The sequence below is a fragment of the Bubalus kerabau genome, chromosome 3 (genome assembly GCF_029407905.1).
Source record: "Bubalus kerabau isolate K-KA32 ecotype Philippines breed swamp buffalo chromosome 3, PCC_UOA_SB_1v2, whole genome shotgun sequence".
Taxonomy (NCBI): domain Eukaryota; kingdom Metazoa; phylum Chordata; class Mammalia; order Artiodactyla; family Bovidae; genus Bubalus; species Bubalus kerabau.
In genome coordinates, this window is record NC_073626.1 from 158,161,236 (window position 1) to 158,182,077 (window position 20,842).

Below are 20,842 nucleotides of genomic sequence, written 5' to 3' on the forward strand. Positions count from 1 at the left end.
ACACTGAAAAGAGATTCAAATGATGGGGGTGTATTGGTGAACGTAAAGTTTGCTTCCAGGACTATAGAGCTGATACTCTTTCCTCATATCTTAAGCTTTCAAATTATCAGTTGTATTGATTTAGTACTCTAATTTTAATGTTGACATGAAACAAAGATGGCTTCTTTTTTTAGGCTTTTATCTTAAGAACACAGTATCTGATTTTTAAAAGGCTTTTAAAAGGGGAGTTTTGAAGTATGTCTGTATTCCATTGGAAAGCAAAGTATATATGTGTTAGTCACTCATTTGTGTCTGACTCTTTGCAAGCCCACGGACTATAGCCTGCCAGGCTCTTCTGTCCATGGAGTTCTCCAGGCAAGAATACTGAAGTGGGTTGCCATTTCCTTTTCCAGGGCATCTTCCGAATCCAGGGATTGAACCCAGGTCTCTCACAACTCCAGGCAGATTCTTTACCATCTGTTGTTCAGTCACTCAGTCAGGCCCAACTCTTTGTGACTCCATGGACTATAGCACGCCAGACTTCCCTGTCCTTCACCATCTCCTGGAGCTTGCTCAAACTCATGTCCATCGAGTCAGTGATGCCATCCAACCATTTTGTCCTCTGTCGTCCCCTTCTCCTCCTGCCTTTAATCTTTCCCAGCATCAGGGTCTTTTCTAATGAGCTGGCTCTTCACATCAGGCGGCCAAAGTATTGGAGCTTCAGCATCAGTCCTTCCAATGACTATTCAGGATTGATTTTCTTTCAGACTGACTGGTTTGATGAGCTCCTTGCAGTCCAAGGAACTTTTAAGAGACTTCTCCAACACCACAGTTCAAAAGCATCAACTCTTCTGCGCTCAGCCTTCTTTATAGTCCAACTCTCACATCCATACACAACTACTGGAAAAACCATAGCTTTGACTATGTGGACTTTTGTTGGCAAAGTAATGTCTGCTTTTTAATACTATCTAGGTTTGTCAGAGCTCTTCTTCCAAGGAGCAAGAGTCTTTTAATTTCATGGTTGCAGTCACAATCTGCAGTGATTTTTACTGTCTGAGCCACCAGAAAATCAAAAAGGCCCAACCAAAAGACTTGTGGACTGACTGACATGACAGCTGAAGACTGAGCAAAACTTCTTTCGGAAAGGACTGTCTTGATGTTTATGGATGTACTGCTTCTCAGTTCAGTTCAGTTCAGTCACTCAGTCGTGTCTGACTCTTTGCGACTCCATGAATCGCAGCACGCCAGGCCTCCCTCTCCATCACCAACACCCGGAGTTCACTCAAACTCATGTCCATCGAGTCGGTGATGCCATCCATCCATCTCATCCTATGTTGTCCCCTTCTCCTCCTGCCCCCAATCCCTCCCAGCATCAGCATCTTTTCCAATGAGTCAACTCTTTGCATCAGGTGGCCAAAGTATTGGAGTTTCAGCTTTAGCATCAGTCCTTCCAAAGAACACCCAGAGCTGATCTCCTTTAGGATGGACTGGTTGGATCTCCTTGTAGTCCAAGGGACTCTCAAGAGTCTTCTCCAACACCACAGTTCAAAAGCATCAATTCTTTGGCATTCAGCTTTCTTCACAGTCCAACTCTTACATCCATACTGCTTCTCAGCTCTGTGCAAACGTATCTAGGCCTTTTAAATAGCCTCTCCTTTGCCAGCGAGTGCTGAAACTTCGATGGAGAGACACTGCACAAGATAAAGGGTTTTACTTCCCAGTTCAGTGCTTCCTCTACTGATTACTTGGCAGCCCCCAGTCAGCAATGAACGTGGGTCAGCAATAGCAGCAGCTGCCTTGGCACCCTAAAGGACAAATTTCAAGCAAATTCCAGAAGGCAGATTTCTAGCAAATTCCACCAGCAAAGCCCCATAGATGACAAGTGACTTCTCAGCCATCCAGTAAACCAGAGCTATCCCCTCCAAACAGGGTCTGTCAGCCTTGGGTGAGTGGATGGGAGAAGCTCTTCTCCTCCTATCAGCCCAGTCACAGCCAGTTCTTCTGCTGCTGCTAAGTCGCTTCAGTCATGTCCGACTCTGTGCGACCCCATAGACGGCAGCCCACCAGGCTTTCCCGTCCCTGGGATTCTCCAAGCAAGAACACTGGAGTGGGTTGCCATCTCCTTCTCCAATGCATGAAAGTGAAAAGTGAAAGGGAAGTCGCTCAGTCGTGTCCGACTCGAGTGACCCCACGGACTGCAGCCTACCAGGCTCCTCTGTCCATGGGATTTTCTAGGCAAAAGTACTGGAGTGGGGTGCCACTGCCTTCTCCAGCCAGTTCTTCTACTACTGCTGTATTCTTTAAAATTGTGATTACTTCCTACTATCCAGTCCCCTGCTGTGGTTAATGATTCTTCACATTAAACTTTTCCTGTTTAAATGACTGTGTGGTATTTGTGTCATGCCTTATAATGACAGATACCATTCCAGTTAAGTGAAAGAAAGCGAACGCGACTCAGTTGTATCCGACTCTTTGTGACCCCCATCGACAGGCTCCTCTGTCCATGAAACTCGCCAGGCAAGAATACTGGAGTGGGTAGTTGTTCCCTTTTCCAAGGGATCTTCCTGACCCAGGGATCAAACCAGGGTCTCCTGCATTACAGGCAGATTCTTTACCAGCTGAGCTGCCAGGGAAGCCCTACCATTCCAGGTGGAGTTTGACTTTCCTGTTCACAGGGACTCAGATACCACTGCTATCTAGGACAAGGGTCTCCAATTCCCAGATCTAATGCCTGATGGTCTGAGGTGGAGCTGATGTAATAATAACAAAAATAAAGTGTATAAAAAAATGTAACTCACTTGAATCATCTGGAAATCCTCTCTCCAACACACAGTCTGGAAAACTGTCTTCCACATAACTGGTCCCTGAGGCCAAAAAGGTTAAGGATCACTGATCTAGGGACTTATACAAGGTGGAATACACAGCTATGGAATCCCGTGCACCAATATCCAACCAGGTGATCAAAGTGGGTCCCCTGATCATGGAACCATTGATTTTATCATACCCCAGACTTCCAGAGAAAACTAGCCTCACAACAGGACTACAATAACCAAGACACAGCAGAAGTACCATCGACCCTCTGAAAGGATGGGGCACCATCTTTCAGGATGCATGTCCTCATTGGCTTTGGGAACATGCTGGGAACCAAGGAATGGAAGTGGTAGTGGCCCTACTTGCCATCACCCCCTGAGACCCACTGTGGGACTTATCCCTGCAGTTCTGGACTCTGCAGTTTTGGAGATCCTAGTCCCAAAGGGCAATTCTTGCCAAGGGACACAGCCAGGTTCCATTGAACTGAAACTGATTCCTGTGACCAGGTACCAGCTGGTGAGAAAAGGCATTGCCATCACCAGCAGGAGGAATCACAGCTACTTTTACAGAGTGGGGACAGGGAGGAGGGGCACATGTGGAGCAGGTGACCCACTGAGCACCTCCTGATACCCTTTTGCCCCACTGAGACTGTGATCTCACACACGTCGCAACTCTGGCTGTAACCCGAGGTGTTTCCTGCCCATTCCTCTCTCCCTCCCTCTTCTGCAAGTGTCAGACACCATCGTGGTCTGAAGGCTATGGATGCCTTCTTGGGCTCCCTGCCCTTTATCCTCCATGGGCACATTCTCCAGACATCTCATGCACGTTTTACCGTGTCTTGGCATCTTCTTCTCTGAGAACTTGAACTAACACAAGCCACAAACTAAAAGACCAGTGTGTGTGTGTGTGTGTGTGTGTGTGGTGATAACATCCACAAAGGTCATCTTATCAACAACCTCTTTTGACATGAGTTAACTATAGAAATTTTTTTTTTTCCCGTTAGATGTCCTTTTCTTCCTTTCTTTCTTATATGCCTTTAGTACCATGACCTTATCCTTGTTAGCACTTAAAATAATAGAGAATTTTATGGTGGAGAGGGTGAAGAGAAAAGGGAACCCTCCTATCATGCTGGTGAGAATGTAAACTGGTACAGCCACTATGGAAAACAGTATGCTGCTGCTGCTAAGTCGCTTCAGTCATGTCCGACTCTGTGCGACCCCATAGACGGCAGCCCACTAGGCTCTCCATCCCTGGGATTCTCCAGGCAAGAACACTGGAGTGGGTTGCCATTTCCTTCTCCAATGCATGAAAGTGAAAAGTGAAAGGGAAGTCGCTCAGTCGTGTCCGACTCCTAGCGACCCCATGGACTGCAGCCTACCAGGCCCCTCCTTCCATGGGATTTTCCAGGCAAGAGTACTGGAGTGGGTTGCCATTGCCTTCTCCTTGGAGATTCCTTAAAAACTAAAAATAGAGTTGCCATATGATCCAACAATCCTACTCCTGGGCATATATCTGGAAAAGAGGAAAACTCTTAATTCAAAAAGATACATGCACCCCAATGTTCATAGCGGCACTATTTATAATAGCCAAGACATGGAAAAACCTAAATGTCTACTGACAGAGAAAATATGGTACATGTACACAATGGAACACTACTCAGTCATAAAAAGCGTGAAATAATGCCATTTGTAACAATATGGATAGACCTAGAGATGACCACACTGTGTGAAACGTCAGACAAAGACAAATATCACTTATATATGGAATCTTAATAATACAACTGAACCTATTTACAACACAGAAACAGACTCCGTAGAAAACAAATTTATGGTTAACAAAGTGGAAAGGGGGGATTAATTAGGAGTCTGGAATTAATAGATACATACTACTATTACAAAATAGATAAATAAGGACCCATTGTCTAATACAGGGAACTATATTTAGTGTCTTGTGATAACCTATAATGGAAAAGAATATGTGTATGTGTGTGTGGGTGTGTGTGTGAGAATCACTTTGCTATACACCTGAAACTAATACAACATTATAAATCAACCACACTTCAATAAAAATAAATAAAACTTAAAATTTATATTTCTGTATTATATATATATATATATATATTTTTTTTTTTTTTTCTTTTTCACCACTGAACGTCCAACTCCTACCATAATGTTGAGCACATAGAATGGGCACCAAATTATTAGCTGAACGAATGAGTTCCATTCAGGAACATCCAGTCTACAGCAAAATTTACCAACTGCAGTCACAGAAGAACATTAGTGACAAGGCACTATTATGACACACAGAAATCCTGGAGTGCAGACTTCTAATTCTAGAACACAGGTAATGATCAGCTGTGCAGCAATGGTCGAACAAGAAGATCTAATAAGGAGTTGGAGCTAAGTTTAGTGCTACATAGGGCAGGCTCCATGCGTTAAACAGAAATAAGCAAATTTCAACCTAGGGAGATACAAGAGGTCATCAACCATCATCAAGAGGTAATTTGAAAAGCAAGCCCTGCGTCTTTCATTTTCTGCACCAACCTGTGCTGGGGCCATCCTGCCCTTAAAGTCAACTTGTAATTCTTAGGAGCTGTGATGTTATCACCTTCAGAAGGCTACTATTAAAATGTAGTTTAGGAGGAAAAGAAGATTTCTGCTACATACATAGCATGCACACAATGTTAGAGGGAGCTTGGGCTCACTCTCAAGGGCGATCCTCCCCTGTTCACACACAAGAGTGAGCACCTCCTTACACGCGGCACCCACAGCAGCTGATTAGCCTCATTCTAGTCCCGGACCTGCTTGGGATGCTGATAAAATTGCAGATTCTGCAATTTCTGTAGCCGATAACCACCCTGCCCCACCCAGCTCAGGGTCTGGTCAATCATATGCTTTGAACTGAGTGTTACTGTTAAAGAAACTACTTCACTTCAACAGGAAGAAGTCAAACAGGTTTCACTGATGAAGAGAGAAAAAAAATGAACATATACAGTTTGTAGATGACACTCCACAAATCAAGATCAATGGACAGAAAGGATCAACGGAAGGAAGAATACTGAACCTTAATACAGCTGCATAGATTTTAATTAAAAATTTGTTTGCATATAAAAGGAGAAACATGGAGAAAGGGGAATACTTTGGCTAAGAAATCAAGACACATATCAAGCCAAGGATGGAAAAAAAATACCACTTATGACTTCATTTTTCTTTTTTATTAACAGGGTTTGTACAAGTATGACTTCATGAACAAACCACACATCAATAATTATATAAAGCTTTATTGATCCCAAAGTATTTGCCATCAAAAATGAGTCATGGTTGTAAAAATCATAATGATGCCACAATTTAGATTTATTGTGAACCTTATGGGAAATCATAATACCACTATCATTAACTTGAAACTATTTCATTTTTCAAAGACCTTTCTTAGAATTAAAAGTATAATCATAAATTATGTTAATTTCCACTTCTAAAATTTTTTTTTTGATCACAAATGACGTTGGTTGGCACTTAATGTATTTATTTCAGGAATAACTTTTGCACAGATGTAATTATTAACATTAAAAAATCAGAATGTGAGTTTCCCATACAGATTATAAGTTCCTGTAAAGTAGAGAAGTGCACTGTTGAGATGTTAAGGCACTTGGGGACAAAGGACACTTCCGTGTTTCTTTAGCTTACAGCTTGGCTTTATGGTTAGAAGACTCTTTTATGCTTTTGACAAGAGAAGGGTCCCCTGCTCCCTGGGGCCAGTTGTCATGATCTGTTAAATGGAAAACCTCAGGTCAGACACGAATCTACTAACGTCATCAGTTCTCTTAGTTCCCACCAAACCCATTTGTCATTTTCCCTGGATCACCCCTTTTCTTAGCAAGAAAAAAGAAATCACTGGGACAGGTGGCAAAGGTTTTGAGAAAAATCTCAATTTGAATCCCATCTCTGTCACTTAATAACTTTGTAGAAGTTACTTCTACAGATTTGGAGAAGTTACTCTTGCTGAGCCTCAGTTTCCTCATCTATTAAGTAAGTGTTAGTCGTTCACTTTGCGACACCATGGACTGTAGAATGCCAGGCTCCTCCATGAAATTCTCCAGACAAGAAAACCGAGCGGTTTGCCATTCCCTTCTCCAGGGGATCTTCCTGATTCAGGGATTGAACGCTGGTCTCCTCCATTGCAGGTGGATTCTTAACCAGCTGATTCACCAGGGAAATCCCCATCTATTAGCAGAGATACCAACATCTCTCTGTTAAAGGTGAGAGAGTCCATGTGATCCCTGCATATAGCACTGGACATAACGTAGACATTCAACCAATCTTACTTCCTTAATAACAGTACCTTCTGAAACATGCTTACTTTGTACCAGACACTTAGAGTTGCCCCGTCCTGGCATCCAGTCTCCCAACTCCTCTTTCCACTTAGAAACCCATGAGGTTCTGGAGAAGTGACCCTACTTGGATCACAGACTGATCTAAGTAAGTGTACTCTATTCCCCTTGCTGAGGTTACTGGTCAAGCATGGACACTTGCATAAGCTAGTACCAAGCAGAGAGAATCTCAGAATTTGGTTAAAAATGCTGAGAAAAAGTCATCGCCTCCCCTCTGTCTCTGTCCAAATGGACGTGAACAAAGAAGCATGGAGCTTCAGGAGTGGCAGGCACCAGGAGAGTCCATCTTAAGATATAGCCAACGTAATAGCAGCAAAAAGAGAGGGAAAAGGGAAAAAAATGCCCTCGATGAAATCAGTGAGCTGCAGAGTGAAGACTCACCTGTTATTTGAGACAATAAATTCCTTCATTGCTTGAGCCAGTCTGAGTTTTAACTAAAAGCATTCTATCTGATACAGTACCTTTAATGTGCATTAACTAATCTAATTCTCCCAAGAGCCAATGAAATGAATACTATAAGGGACCTCACTTTATAGAAAAGAAAATGAAGGCATACAGAAATACATTTCCTCAAGAACATCAGCTAATAAGGGTATAGCTTAGCTTTCATCCCAGGCATTCTCACTATAGGACTGGCAATCTTAAAATTTCAGAAGGAATGGCTATTACTGCTCATTATTTTAAGAAAGTATATTCTTAAAGGGAAGCCCAGGTGGCAGAGTGGAAAAGAATCTGCCTGCCAAGGCAGGCGATGCAAGAGATGCGGGTTCCATCCCTGGGTCAGGAAAATCCCCTGGAGAAGGAAATGGCAACCCACTCCAGTATTCTTGCCTGGGAAATCCCATGGACAGAGGAGCCTGGCGGGCTACAGTCCATGGGGTCGCAAAGAGTTGGACACAACTGATTGACCAAGCATGCACATATTCTTAAAAGATGGACGTGGCCGCTTTCTTCAAAAACTTAAAAAATATTTTTTTGTGCTGATTGAAAAAAAACAACAGTGTTACAATTAAAAAAGAAAACCATTTCACTAGAGGCCTGGAGAAGCAGTCACCTAGAGGGGTTTTTTCCCCCTCTAAAAAGGAAAGGGATGTACCTCACTTTAACAAACACTGACTCAACTCCACTGGTGAGGGAAGTGGAAAGATTCTCCCTCCACCTTTGCTACTTTAAATACTATCAGAAAACAATATTATATAACCATACAGGCATTTCTGTGTTTCCAAACGAGATTCTTAAAGCCACAGAATCTCATACACATTACTACAATGGTAGTGTTAGTAAAAAATTATGCCAGGGGGAAATAATGAGTAATAGTATAGATCCAAACCAATCAATGATTAACGCAAAGAAGGGCTGAATCGTCGATGAGACTATCAGCACATGAAAGAGTAGGGTGACAGGAGTAAGTCCTGAACAGGAAATTCAAGTACATACATGCTACATCAACCACATTTTAATTTTGTGTGTGTGCTCAGTTGTGTTTGACTCTTTGCAACCCCATGGACTATATCCCACCAGGCTTCTCTGTCCATGGGATCTTCAAGTCTAGAATACTGGAGTGGGTTGCCACTTCCTACTCCAGGGGATCTTCCCAAACCAGGGATTGGACCCATGTCTCCTGTGTCTCCTGCACTGGCAGGCAGATTCTTTATCACTGTGCCACCAGAGAAGCCCTTTAATTCGCTGGCAATCATTTAATCAACTATCTTTGGCAACAGTTTGGACACATTTGAATTTCATATCCTTTTCTACATTTTGGGAGTGATTAGCTTGGACACGCCTTGCTTTCATGGATGTGTTTTGTCATGTATGATGTAACTGTGATACTTGACTAATTTTTTAGGATCCTTTCAACTCCAAAGTTTGATGGTCTAGTCATAAGATACACACACACACATTTACATGCAATATCTACATTAGATTGAGATATATAAACTTGTTTTGTACATCAAAAATGAATGAATACAGCATATTCCTATGGTTTCCCTCAATCTATAACCTGAAGATACTGTAAAATAGCATCATACCACCCCTCCCCATCTAACAGGTCTGATTCTCCCCCTCATATACACAGCCACTAACTGGATAAACAAAGAGAAAAATATCAAAAGTATGGCACCTTCCTGCCTCTGTTCTCGTCTCTTTCTTGTACATATATACTCATACCGAGAATATTTTTCAAGGTTAAAATTCCACTAGCCTATGCACACGCAAACAAGTTTTTAAACAGGTAAAGCTGTGTGCTATAATAAAGATATTTAGATATTTGCTGCACTAGGAACACTGCCTTTAAAAATCATATGATGACTATAAATATTTTGTACATTTTTTTGATGTTCTACAAGAAGAAGAAAAAAAAAAAAAAACTCTTATCTCTTAAGTACCTAGAGGAATTTTGAAAACCTGAACAGGAGAAGGCACAAAGGCACTCATTTCTTGGCCGCTCACCTGGTATCTCAAATAACTGTGTGTACAGAGACTGGCCCCCATCCACATACACCAACTGTCCGGTGACAAAGGAAGCAGCAGGAGACAGCAGGAAGCATACCAAGGAGGAGATCTGGAAACAGAAGCACACACATGCACTCAGAAAATTAGATACCCCTCACTTCTGGCTGCTTCCCATTTCCGAGTAGACACATCTGAAACTACAGAACTGTAACCTGAAGCCTGCAGCCTTTAGAATGCCAGGCTGTGTGTACTATAATCTGAAGGTACATAATAGATGCCTTTTTCTATTTGAGCATCATTAAAGTCAGGGATGTGATTAGGGTGAAGGCAAAATAAAAACAGCCTTTTTGGTTGTTGTTCAGTTACTAAGTCGTGTTCGACTCTCTGCAATACCAGGGACTGTAACACGCCAGGCTCCTTTGTCCTCCAGTGTGAAATGAATCACACAATGTGAAGTAGTTAAGGGACTTTCCCAGTGGTCCAGTGGTTAAGACTCCATGCTTCCACTGCAGGGGGTTTGGGGTTCAATCTCTGGTCAAAGAACTAGGAACCTGTAGGCAGGGTCACGTGGCCAAAAAACTTTTTTTAATCTTTTTTAAAATAAAACAACATGAAGGACCCAAAAGTGAAAGCAGTGCTGTGTCTGCTCTCTCCCATCAAATAATTCAGTTCCTTCCATGATCCTCATTGTTTTCAACACCATCACATGCCATTTATAGTTTTCTCCCTGAAACGGCCACTGTGTCTGTGTAACAATAAACGGGCATTCTAGCTTGTTTAGTCCATGGTCCTCGCAGGCCCAAAGCCCAGGGTCTCAGAGTACAGGAGCTTTCTATCAGGGGGACTTCAGAATCCCACTGCAGCCCTGAGAAATAGATAGGTGACTGGCAAGTTCAGCAACAACCACTCCCAAAACCAAAGAAAAAGACGGAAATATTTCACTGGATGTAAACGGAGTCTCACATGAGGCTGTTGACACAAGCAGAGTTTCTCAAAGGGTGATCTTAAGCTCCTACATCAGAATCCCTAGGGCTGCTTACTGAAACTCCAGACTCCAAGATCCTACACTTAAGATCATCTGGGTTGTCCACTCTGGGGTTGGAGCCCCAGAATCTTCCATTTTATCAGGCTGCCAAGCAGGGCTGAGACAAGGGAGAGACTAATGAGGTGCCTGGGATGCAGCAGTTAAGGAGGTGCTTGCTCTAGGGGGCAGGTGGTCCCTAAATACTGTTTGTGCCTTGCTTGTCTCACCCCAGTCCTGATCCTGTTTGCAGCACTATAGCATGTGTGTTCATAGGGCTGTGCCTCTTTGAGGCTCTGAGACCTGAGAGAAGGCAGGCATAGCCTTCCCTCCATCCCTGTGTCCCCAGCAGGTAGTATAGGACTGCACTGTCCAAAAAGGAGGCCACGAACCATATGACACAACCAAAACATTTCCACACATCAAAAAATCATCGAAAAAGCAAGAGAGTTCCAGAAAAACATCTATTTCTGCTTTATGGACTATGCCAAAGCCTTTGAGTGGATCACAATAAACTGTGGAAAATTCTGAAAGAGATGGGAATACCAGACCACCTGACCTGCCTCTTGAGAAACCTGTAAGCAGGTCAGGAAGCAACAGAACTGGACATGGAACAACAGAATGGCTCCAAATAGGAAAAGGAGTACGTCAAGGCTGTATATTGTCACCCTGCTTATTTAACTTATATGCAGAGTACATCATGAGAAACGCTGGACTGGAAGAAGCACAAGCTAGAATCAAGGTTGCCGGGAGAAATATCAATCACCTCAGATATGCAGATGACATCACCCTTATGGCAGAAAGTGAAGAGGAACTAAAAAGCCTCTTGAAAGTGAAAGAGGAAAGTGAAAAAGTTGATCAGAAAACGAAGATCATGGCATCCAGTCCCATCACTTCATGGGAAATAGATGGGGAAACAGTGGAAACAGTGTCAGACTTTATTTTGGGGGGCTCCAAAATCACTGCAGATGGTGACTGCAGCCATGAAATTAAAAGAGGCTTACTCCTTAGAAGGAAAGTTATGACCAACCTAGATAGCATATTCAAACGCAGAGACATTACTTTGCCAACAAAGGTCCGTCTAGTCAAGGCTATGGTTTTTCCAGTGGTCATGTATGGATGTGAGAGTTGGACTGTGAAGAAGGCTGACAGCCAAAGAATTGATGCTTTTGAACTGTGGTGTTGGAGAAGACTCTTCAGAGTCCCTTGGACTGTAAAGAGATCCAACCAGTCCATTCTGAAAGAGATTAGCCCTGGGATATAAGCATCACTATGAACAAAGCTAGTGGAGGTGATGGATTTCCAGTTGAGCTATTCCAAATCCTGAAGGATGATGCTGTGAAAGTGCTGCACTCAATATGCCAGCAAATTTGGAAAACTCAGCAGTGGCCACAGGACTGGAAAAGGTCAGTTTTCATTCCAATCCCAAAGAAAGGCAATGCCAAAGAATGCTCAAACTACTGCACAATTGCACTCATCTCACACGCTAGTAAAGTAATGCTCAAAATTCTCCAAGCGAGGCTTCAGCAATATGTGAACTGTGAACTTCCTGATGTTCAAGCTGGTTTTAGAAAAGGCAGAGGAACCAGAGATCAAATTGCCAACATCCGCTGGATCATGGAAAAAGCAAAAGAGTTCCAGAAAAACATCTATTTCTGCTTTATTGATGATGCCAAAGCCTTTGACTGTGTGGATCACAATGAACTGTGGAAAATTCTGAAAGAGATGGTAATACCAGACCACCTGACCTGCCTCTTGAGAAACCTATATGCAGGTCAGGAAGCAACAGTTAGAACTGGACATGGAACAACAGACTGGTTCCAAATAGGAAAAGGAGTTCGTCAAGGCTGTATATTGTCACCTTGTTTATTTAACTTATATGCAGAGTACATCATGAGAAACGCTGGACTGGAAGAAACACAAGCTGGAATCCAGATTGCCGGGAGAAATATCAATAACCTCAGATATGCAGATGACACCACCCTTATGGCAGAAAGTGAAGAGGAACTAAAAAGCCTCTTGATGAAGGTGAAAGTGGAGTGTGAAAAAGTTGGCTTAAAGCTCAACATTCAGAAAACAAAGATCATGGCATCCGGTCCCACCACTTCATGGGAAATAGATGGGGAAATAGTGGAAATAGTGTCAGACTTTATTTTTCTGGGCTCCAAAATCACTACAGATGGTGACTGCAGCTATGAAATTAAAAGAGACTTACTCCTTGGAAGGAAAGTTATGATCAACCTAGATAACATATTCAAAAGCAGAGACATTAGTTTGCCAACAAAGGTCCGTCTAGTCAAGGCTATGGTTTTTCCTGTGGTCATGTATGGATGTGAGAGTTGGACTGTGAAGAAGGCTGAGCACCGAAGAATTGATGCTTTTGAACTGTGGTGTTGGAGAAGACTCGAGAGTCCCTTGGACTGCAAGAAGATCCAACTAGTCCATTCTGAAGGAGATCAGCCCTGGGATTTCTTTGGAAGGAATGATGCCAAAGCTGAAACTCCAGTACTTTGGCCACCGCATGCAAAGAGTTGACTCATTGGAAAAGACTCTGATGCTGGGAGGGATTGGGGGCAGGAGGAGAAGGGGATGACAGAGGATGACATGGCTGGATGGCATCACTGACTCGATGGACGTGAGTCTGAGTGAACTCTGGGAGTTGGTGATGGACAGAGGCCTGGCGTGCTATGATTCATGGGGTCGCAAAGAGTCGGACACGAGTGAGCGACTGAACTGAACTGAACTGAATCTGAATTGAGAGGCACTATAAGTATAAAATCACACACCAGATTCAGAAGTCTTTTTCTTCTTGGAAAAGAAAAATGTAAAATAGTCTCATTAATAATTGTTAAAATGATAATGTTTTAGGTATACTAAGTTAAATAAGATTTATTTTTTAAACTAATTTTACCTTTTTAAAACTTTTCTTAATGTGGCTATTACGAAGTTTAAGATTACATATATGACTATTACCACATTTCTATTGGACAGAGTTGGTGTGGAATTAATGACTTAAAAGTTCCCACATTCCTGGGCAAGGGCTGATGGGGCCTGGGAACAAGTAACAGTCAGAACTAGCTTTCCACTGGGTAATCAATCAATGACAACTCACCCTGTGAACACTGTTTTGTTACTCAACCAGTCTGTGAAGGTTCCTTGACCCTGTAAGTTAGCCAATCAGGAAGACTCATGCCAATAAGTTCCTTTCTGAGTGTCAGCCAAACAACGACCCTCTCACTCGAAGCCTGCAAATCTCTAAAACCAAACTTCCCCCAAGGGAAAAAAGAAAACTCAATAGTCTACTCCAAGAGACTGTGCCTGATCAGGAATAAACGTGCTTTAGTGCTGAGTTCTGTTTCATATATCGAGTGGTGGCCTCATCCTTTGACAGTGTTTACAATAAAGTAACTACTTATTAAGTGTTTACAGAGTGAAGGAATCTTTTTGCATCTCTCCCCTTCAAATAAAGGGATTTTCCGTTGCCTAACTCAGAAAAGACACGAACCCTTGTCTCTTGCATCTCCTGCACTGGTAGATGGATTCTTGACCCCTAGACCACCTGGGAGGCCCCCATGACTTATGTATGGCTTCAGGCAAATTACTGAACATCACTGGCTCTTGGTTTCCTAATTTGTAAAATTAGTATAGAGTACAAGTACAAGCCATTTGAGGGGTCTGCCAAGTGCTGTATTCTGTCTCCAAGAGATGTGGAGGGACATCGTAGGAGCTCCAGCAGTTCCTTTTAAAACTACAGCTACATTGACCCTCGTAACTCAATCCCAATAACTATTACTTAAAAGAAGACAACTCATTGATAAGCAGTTCTGAACAGTCCACCAATAGCCTATTGTCAAAGCTCAGCCCCAAAAGTGACATTAGTGATTAGCTGGGGCCACCAGAGGATCTTGAAAACTTGACCTGGAGATGCTAGGACCCTATGAGACAGAGACTGAAACTCTCTCCTTATCCTGCAACCTATTGCAACCCATCGTCTCACCTTCCCAATTAGTCACAGTATGGTTGGCAAAACCCTGGGCATACCTAAGATCTTTCCAGGGCATCTGTGAAGTCACAACTGTTCTGTAACAATACTGAGTCCTTATCTGTCTTTTTCACTGTGTTGACATTTGTACTAATGGTGCCAAAGCAATGATGGGAAAAATGCCTGGACCCTCAGCACAAGTCATGGCAGGAAAAGAAACATGAAGCATCGTACTAACAGTCACAATATTTTTCACCGGCAAGTACTCCTGGGAGTGGGCGGGGAGAGTCTGCTTCACTTTCAAATGTCCTTGATGAGCACTGAAGTTATTAATCATATTAATCTTGACTACAGGGTACACATCTTTTTAATGTCCTGTGTGATGAAGTGGGAATTACACCTTCAGCTCTTGTGCTATACATGGAAGTATAAAGGCTGTTTCGAAAAAAGAACATGTACTTGAGCTGCAAACCAAACTAATCATTTTTTTCACAAAATTTTTTTTCTGTTTGTTTTCTGCTTGAGAGAATGACTAACAAACTACAGTTATTCACACTTGGGTATCTGGCAGACATTGTTCCAAAAATGAACCAAGTGAGACTGCCACTTCAGGCAGCTGAAAACAACTGACAGCATTTGTTGTCAATGATAAGATTTGAGCTTTCAAGTGAAAACTAGAATTTTGGAAAAGTTGCAGCAATACATGTCACCATGACCTTGACAGTTTCCCAATATCCAAAGAGTTTTTGGAAGAGATCAGCGGTGACATTCATAAATGTGATCATCTGGTATTGTATCATGAGCTGTGTATCAACATTCAGAAGATGTCTGTAACCCAGTGAATCAATATTTTCCAAAAGACCAACGTCTGATGTTACAAAATCATCTATGCATGAAAGACTTAGTAAAAGTGCAAGAAATACTAAGGAATTTTAATAATGGAATACAAAAAGTTCACTGAATGGCTTCAGATTCCACATTGCAATTAATCTTTAAGAAACTGCCATTTGTTAAGATTGGATATTAAATATTTTTATACTTTGAGGTCAATTTTCTTATGCATTTTAAGCACTGACTTACACCTTACGGTTGTTGACCCTGGAAAACAATACTCTGTATAGGCTCAACTACCTGTTGTTTGACTGTGCTAAGACCTCAGACGGCCAGAGCTGCCCACAGATTTTTAACAATTCAAACGTATGACACCATAGTTATTGAGCACATAAGCTGATCAGTCATTAGTCCAACAAGATGTCTTCTTTAGTGAGGAAAAACTGGGAGATTTTACGAAATACAAATTTATATTTATGAAACATAAACATATATTTATATAAAAATACACATAAAATCCCAATGTGCAACAACAGGGTTTAATTAAATATACTATGCTACATCCTTAGCAAGTTGCAGAAAAGAACATACAGTAGAATATCATTTTTGTAAACATGTCAGTAAACAGAAATATTTTTAAAAGTAAGAACTAGATGTCAGATACAGTTCAGGTCTAGAACCCACCACATGCTATGGGCCCAAAGCAAGAAGAGAGGCATGTTTATGGATGAGCTGTGGGTTTCTCAAAACTTGGGATTAAGGAAAGTCATTGGTTGTGATAAGTATGGAGACTAGAGTTGATTTGACTTAATACAATTTGTACAAATAACATTTTGTTCTACGTAATTATGTAATAGTCATACTTTGTACTCATGCATAAACGATATAATTATGTAATAGTTATACTTTGTCCTCATGCATGAAGAAAATGATATGATTATATACAGAATGTATCGTTAGTACATACATCAAGTGTGTACTGTGTGTGCTAAGTCGTGTTGGACTCTTTATGACCCTATGGACTATATGTAGTTCACCAGAAAACTCTGTCCATGGGATTTTCCAGGCAAGGATACTAGAGTGGGTTGCCATGCCCTCCTCCAGGGGATCTTCCTGACCCAGGGATAGAACCTGCATCTCTTATGTCTCCTGCATTGGCAGGGAGGTTCTTTACCGCTAGTGCCACCTTGGAAGCGCCATGTATGTACCAATACATTGTAATGGGGCAGGTCATTTAATACATAAAATACAGAGCAATTGGAAAAAAAAAAGAAACTGTCACTTGTTGAATATTAAAGAAGAATGTCCACCGTTACTCAAAAAGACTGCTAAAATACTCCTCCTTTTAACTGGCATGAAGCCAGATTTTCTTTGCATGCTTTACCAAAACAACATATTGTTAACAGACTGAAAGCAGAAGCAGATGTGAGAGTCCAGCTGTTTTCTATTAAGCCATACATTAAAGAACTGTGTAAAACATGTAAAACAAAGCAAAAATTGTTCATTTTCGTATTTTAAAATGCAGCTATTTTTCATTAAAAATATTATAGTATTCAATGCCTTTATTTGTTGTTCAACTGATCAGTCGTATCCAACTCTTTGGAACCCCATGGACTGCAGCATGTCAGGCTTCCCTGTCCTTCACCATCTTTCAGAGGTTGCTCAAACTTACATCCATTGAGTCGGTAATGTCATCCAACCATCTCATCTTCTGTCATCCCCTTCTCCTCCCACCTTCAATCTTTCCCAGAATCAGGGTCTTTTCTAATGAGTTGGCTCTTCGCACCAGGTGGCTAAAGTACTGGAGCTTCAGCTTCAGCATCAATCCCTCCAATGAATATTCGGGATTGATTTCCTTTAGGATGGACTGGTTGATCTCCTTGCAGCCCAAGGGACTCTCAAGAGTCTTCTCCAACACCACAGTTCAAAAGTATCAATTCTTTGGTGCTCAGCCTTCTTTATGGTCAAACTCTAACATCCATGACTTTATTAAGATTATTTTAAATGAATTCATAAATATTTCTTGAATTTCTCAATGTCAAATTTTAATACAGTAACTACAGACCATGGACACAGGATCCTGGTGGGCTATAGTCCATGGGGTCTCAGAGTTGAACACGACTGAATGACTATGCACAGCACAGCATATAGACAATATATAACTGTTCAGAAAACATAAGGAGGGTTCTCTCTAAAATAAAAGCTTAATCAGATAAATCCCTTGATTAAAAGTCTTTCAAAATCACTCTCAGTTTTCCAAATAAAAAGCTGGCACCTTGCTCAAAATAGCTCATCAAATGTTGGATTTAACAGTATCTTCTAAAATTTAATATGCAAGTCTATTTTAGTTCAGGAATTCTACTTCTAGAAAGTTACTCTCCACATAAGAGTTCATGACTATAGTCAAGAATGTTCACTGCAGAATTATTACAATATAAAAAAATTAATAAAATCTCAATGTGCAGCAACAGGGTCTAATGCTACAGCCATAGCAAGTTGCAGAAAAACATACAATAGAATCCCATTTTTCTAAAAAAAAAAAAAAAAGTCAGTAAATAGAAATATCTTTAAGCATACACAGTAAATTTCTGGAAAGATATACATCAAACTGATAATGAAAGCTAGCTCTAGGAATCAGAACACATTTTTCTCTTAGAGTTCTATGGCATTGCTTTTATATTTAGCTTTTTAATATATCTGAAAATTATTTGGTATGTGATATGAGATGGGTGAGTCTAATTTATTTTTAAATGAACAGCCAACTGCTGCAAGACTTTTGTTGAATATTCTTTCCTTGTAGATTTGAAATGTTACTTTTATCCCATAAACTGTGTGTGTGTGTACAGTACTGATATGAGAGTCCATTCTATCCCACTATTTTTAATCTCTTCCAGTACCAGCCCCAAATGTAGGAAACAACTGTAGCTTTATAGTATGCATTTTGAGGGGGTGGTTAAATAATTTTCTTTCTTTTCGGCCACGCTGGGTCTTCACTGCTGTGCAGGTTTTCTCTAGTTGTGGCAAACAGGGGCACCCTCCAGCTACAGTGAGCAGGCGTCTCACTGCAGTGACTTCTCTTGCTGCAGAGCACAGGGCTCTAAGGCATATGGGCTTCGGTAGTTGTGGCTCCTGGGCTCTAGAGCCCAGGCTCAGCAGTTGTGGCACATGGGTTTAACTACTTGTAGCATGTGGGATTATCCCGGACTAGAGATCGAATACGTGTCTCCTGCACTGGCAGACAGATTCTTTACCACTGAGCCACCAGGGAAGCCCTACAGTATGTTTTGACAGCAGGAAGGTCAAATCCCCTCATTATTCTTATTCAAAACCTTTTGGGCATTTTGGCATAAATATTTTTCTAGGGAAAACTTTAGAATCAATGTATTAATTCCAAAGATATATTAAATGTGTATGTGTGATTTAGGGAAACTTCATTTTAGTAAAATTGAGTCTCTCCATTGAGGAATATGGCATGTCTCTATTTATTTTGGTCTTTTTTTTTCTGTTCTTCAGTAATAAACTTTTTTTCGTTTAGAGTTAAGTTCACTTTGGGTTTTTTAGTTTTTATTCTTATTATTGTGGAATATATCTCTTTTTTAAAAAATTACATTTTAAGACTGATCTTGCTGGCATTTAAGAAAGCTATTGATTTTTACAGACTTAAAACTGGTCACCTTACAGAAATCAGGTACGGAACTTCATTTTGTCATAATTGTCTGACTTGCTTAGATTCTGTGTTCAGTTCAGTCGCTCACTCGTGTCCGACTCTTTGTGACCCCATGAACCACAGCACGCCAGGCCTCCCTGTCCATCACCAACTCCCTGAGTTTACCCAAACTCATGTCCATTGAGTCGGTGATGCCATCCAACCATCTCATCCTCTGTCGTCCCCTTCTCTTTCCACCTTCAATCCCTCCCAGCATCAGGGTCTTTTCAAATGAGTCAGCTCTTCACATCAGGTGGCCAAAGTATTGGAGTTTCAGCTTCAACATCAGTCCTTCCAATGAACACTCAGGACTGATCTCCTTTAGGATGGACTGGTTGGATCTCCTTGCAGTCCAAGGGACTCTCAAGAGTCTTCTCCAACACCACAGTTCAAAAGCATCAATTCTTCAGCACTTAGCTTTCTTTACAGTCCAACTCTCACATTCATACATGACCACTGGAAAAACTATAGCCTTGACTAGACGGACCTTTGTTGGCAAAGTAATGTCTCTGCTTTTGAATATGCTATCTAGGTTGATCATAACTTTCCTTCCAAGGAGTAAGTCTCTTTTAATTTCATGGCTGCAGTCACCATCTGCAGTGATTTTGGAGCCCTCCCAAAAATAAAGTCTGACATTGTTTCCACTCTTTCCCCATCTACTGCCATGAACTGATGGGACTGGATGCAATCATCTTACTTCTCTTAATGTTGAGCTTTTAGCCAACTTTTTCACTCTCCTCTTTCACTTTCATCAAGAGACTTTTTAGTTCCTCTTCACTTTCTGCCATAAGGGTGGTGTCATCTGCATATCTGAGATTCTGTGTACTATAAAACAACTGAAAAGAGCAATGAAACAACAAAAACATGCTGCTCTTAACTGCCACTGCATTCATTCCTGAATAAATACTGCTGTGAGTATTCAAGGCACCACGAGCGCAGTATTCCTGGCAGCCAGAAAGCACAGGGAACGTAGTTTGAGGGCATGGGAGCAATCTTCTCTATTAACCCATCAGACTATGTGAAAAGGACACTAAAATGTTACAAATCTCCAAAGTATAAAACAAAGTAATTCATCAATGTTAGAAATATACATTACCTCCTCAGGAAATCCAAATCTTTTAGCTGGGATCTTTTGAATGTACTTGTTAAGGAGGTCTTTTGTCAAATAATCATAGTTGCTAAAAGCAGTCTCGGAATAAATGGTTCCCTATGTTTAAAATAAAACAGGAAAAAATAAAGTACATAAAATTAAATTTTAATTGGAAAGACAACAAGGTAGTCTGTCATCCAACACTAACAATTAAGTAAGTGGTTTAATAGCAGTTTAAGTTCACATTTGTAATGTTAATTTTTCTCAATATGGTCAAAGAAATACAGTCAACCTCTACTAAAAAAGGATAATCTGAATGCTCATTTTGTGACCTCCCCTCCCCTAATAACCAGCCAAGCTCGGGATGTTTTCATAAAAGACTTGGCTTCTGAAAGCATAATCATATGAGCATATCAGAGAAGCCCTTAACTGGGGACAATGGGACAGGGTAGTCTATTTTGTCTTCCACTAAGGCTTCTATGTTTTTCGATGGAAAACTGGCCTATGGTTAAATGGGACTTAGAAAATATAATATTTTCATGGCTTTTTATCTAGAAAGAAATCACAAACAAAAAATTTGA

At 41.2% G+C, this 20,842-nt stretch overlaps 1 protein-coding gene across 3 annotated transcripts in view; it reads right to left on the bottom strand.

Moving 5' to 3' along the window:
* Positions 1-5,989: 5,989 nt before the first annotated feature.
* The window catches only part of PECR (peroxisomal trans-2-enoyl-CoA reductase), a 44,631-nt gene continuing 29,778 nt past the window's right edge, over positions 5,990-20,842 (bottom strand). For 2 of the 3 annotated variants that reach the window (XM_055573406.1, XM_055573408.1), the window contains exons 6-8: positions 20,268-20,378; positions 9,629-9,740; positions 5,990-6,555 (exon numbers count right to left, since the gene is read on the bottom strand). In XM_055573406.1, coding sequence (XP_055429381.1) covers positions 6,470-6,555; positions 9,629-9,740; positions 20,268-20,378 — 309 coding nt within the window. In that variant the 3' untranslated portion in view covers positions 5,990-6,469. Of the gene's footprint in view, positions 6,556-6,579; positions 7,011-9,628; positions 9,741-20,267; positions 20,379-20,842 lie in introns of those variants that run through there. The other variant, XM_055573407.1, reaches the window with a different exon arrangement.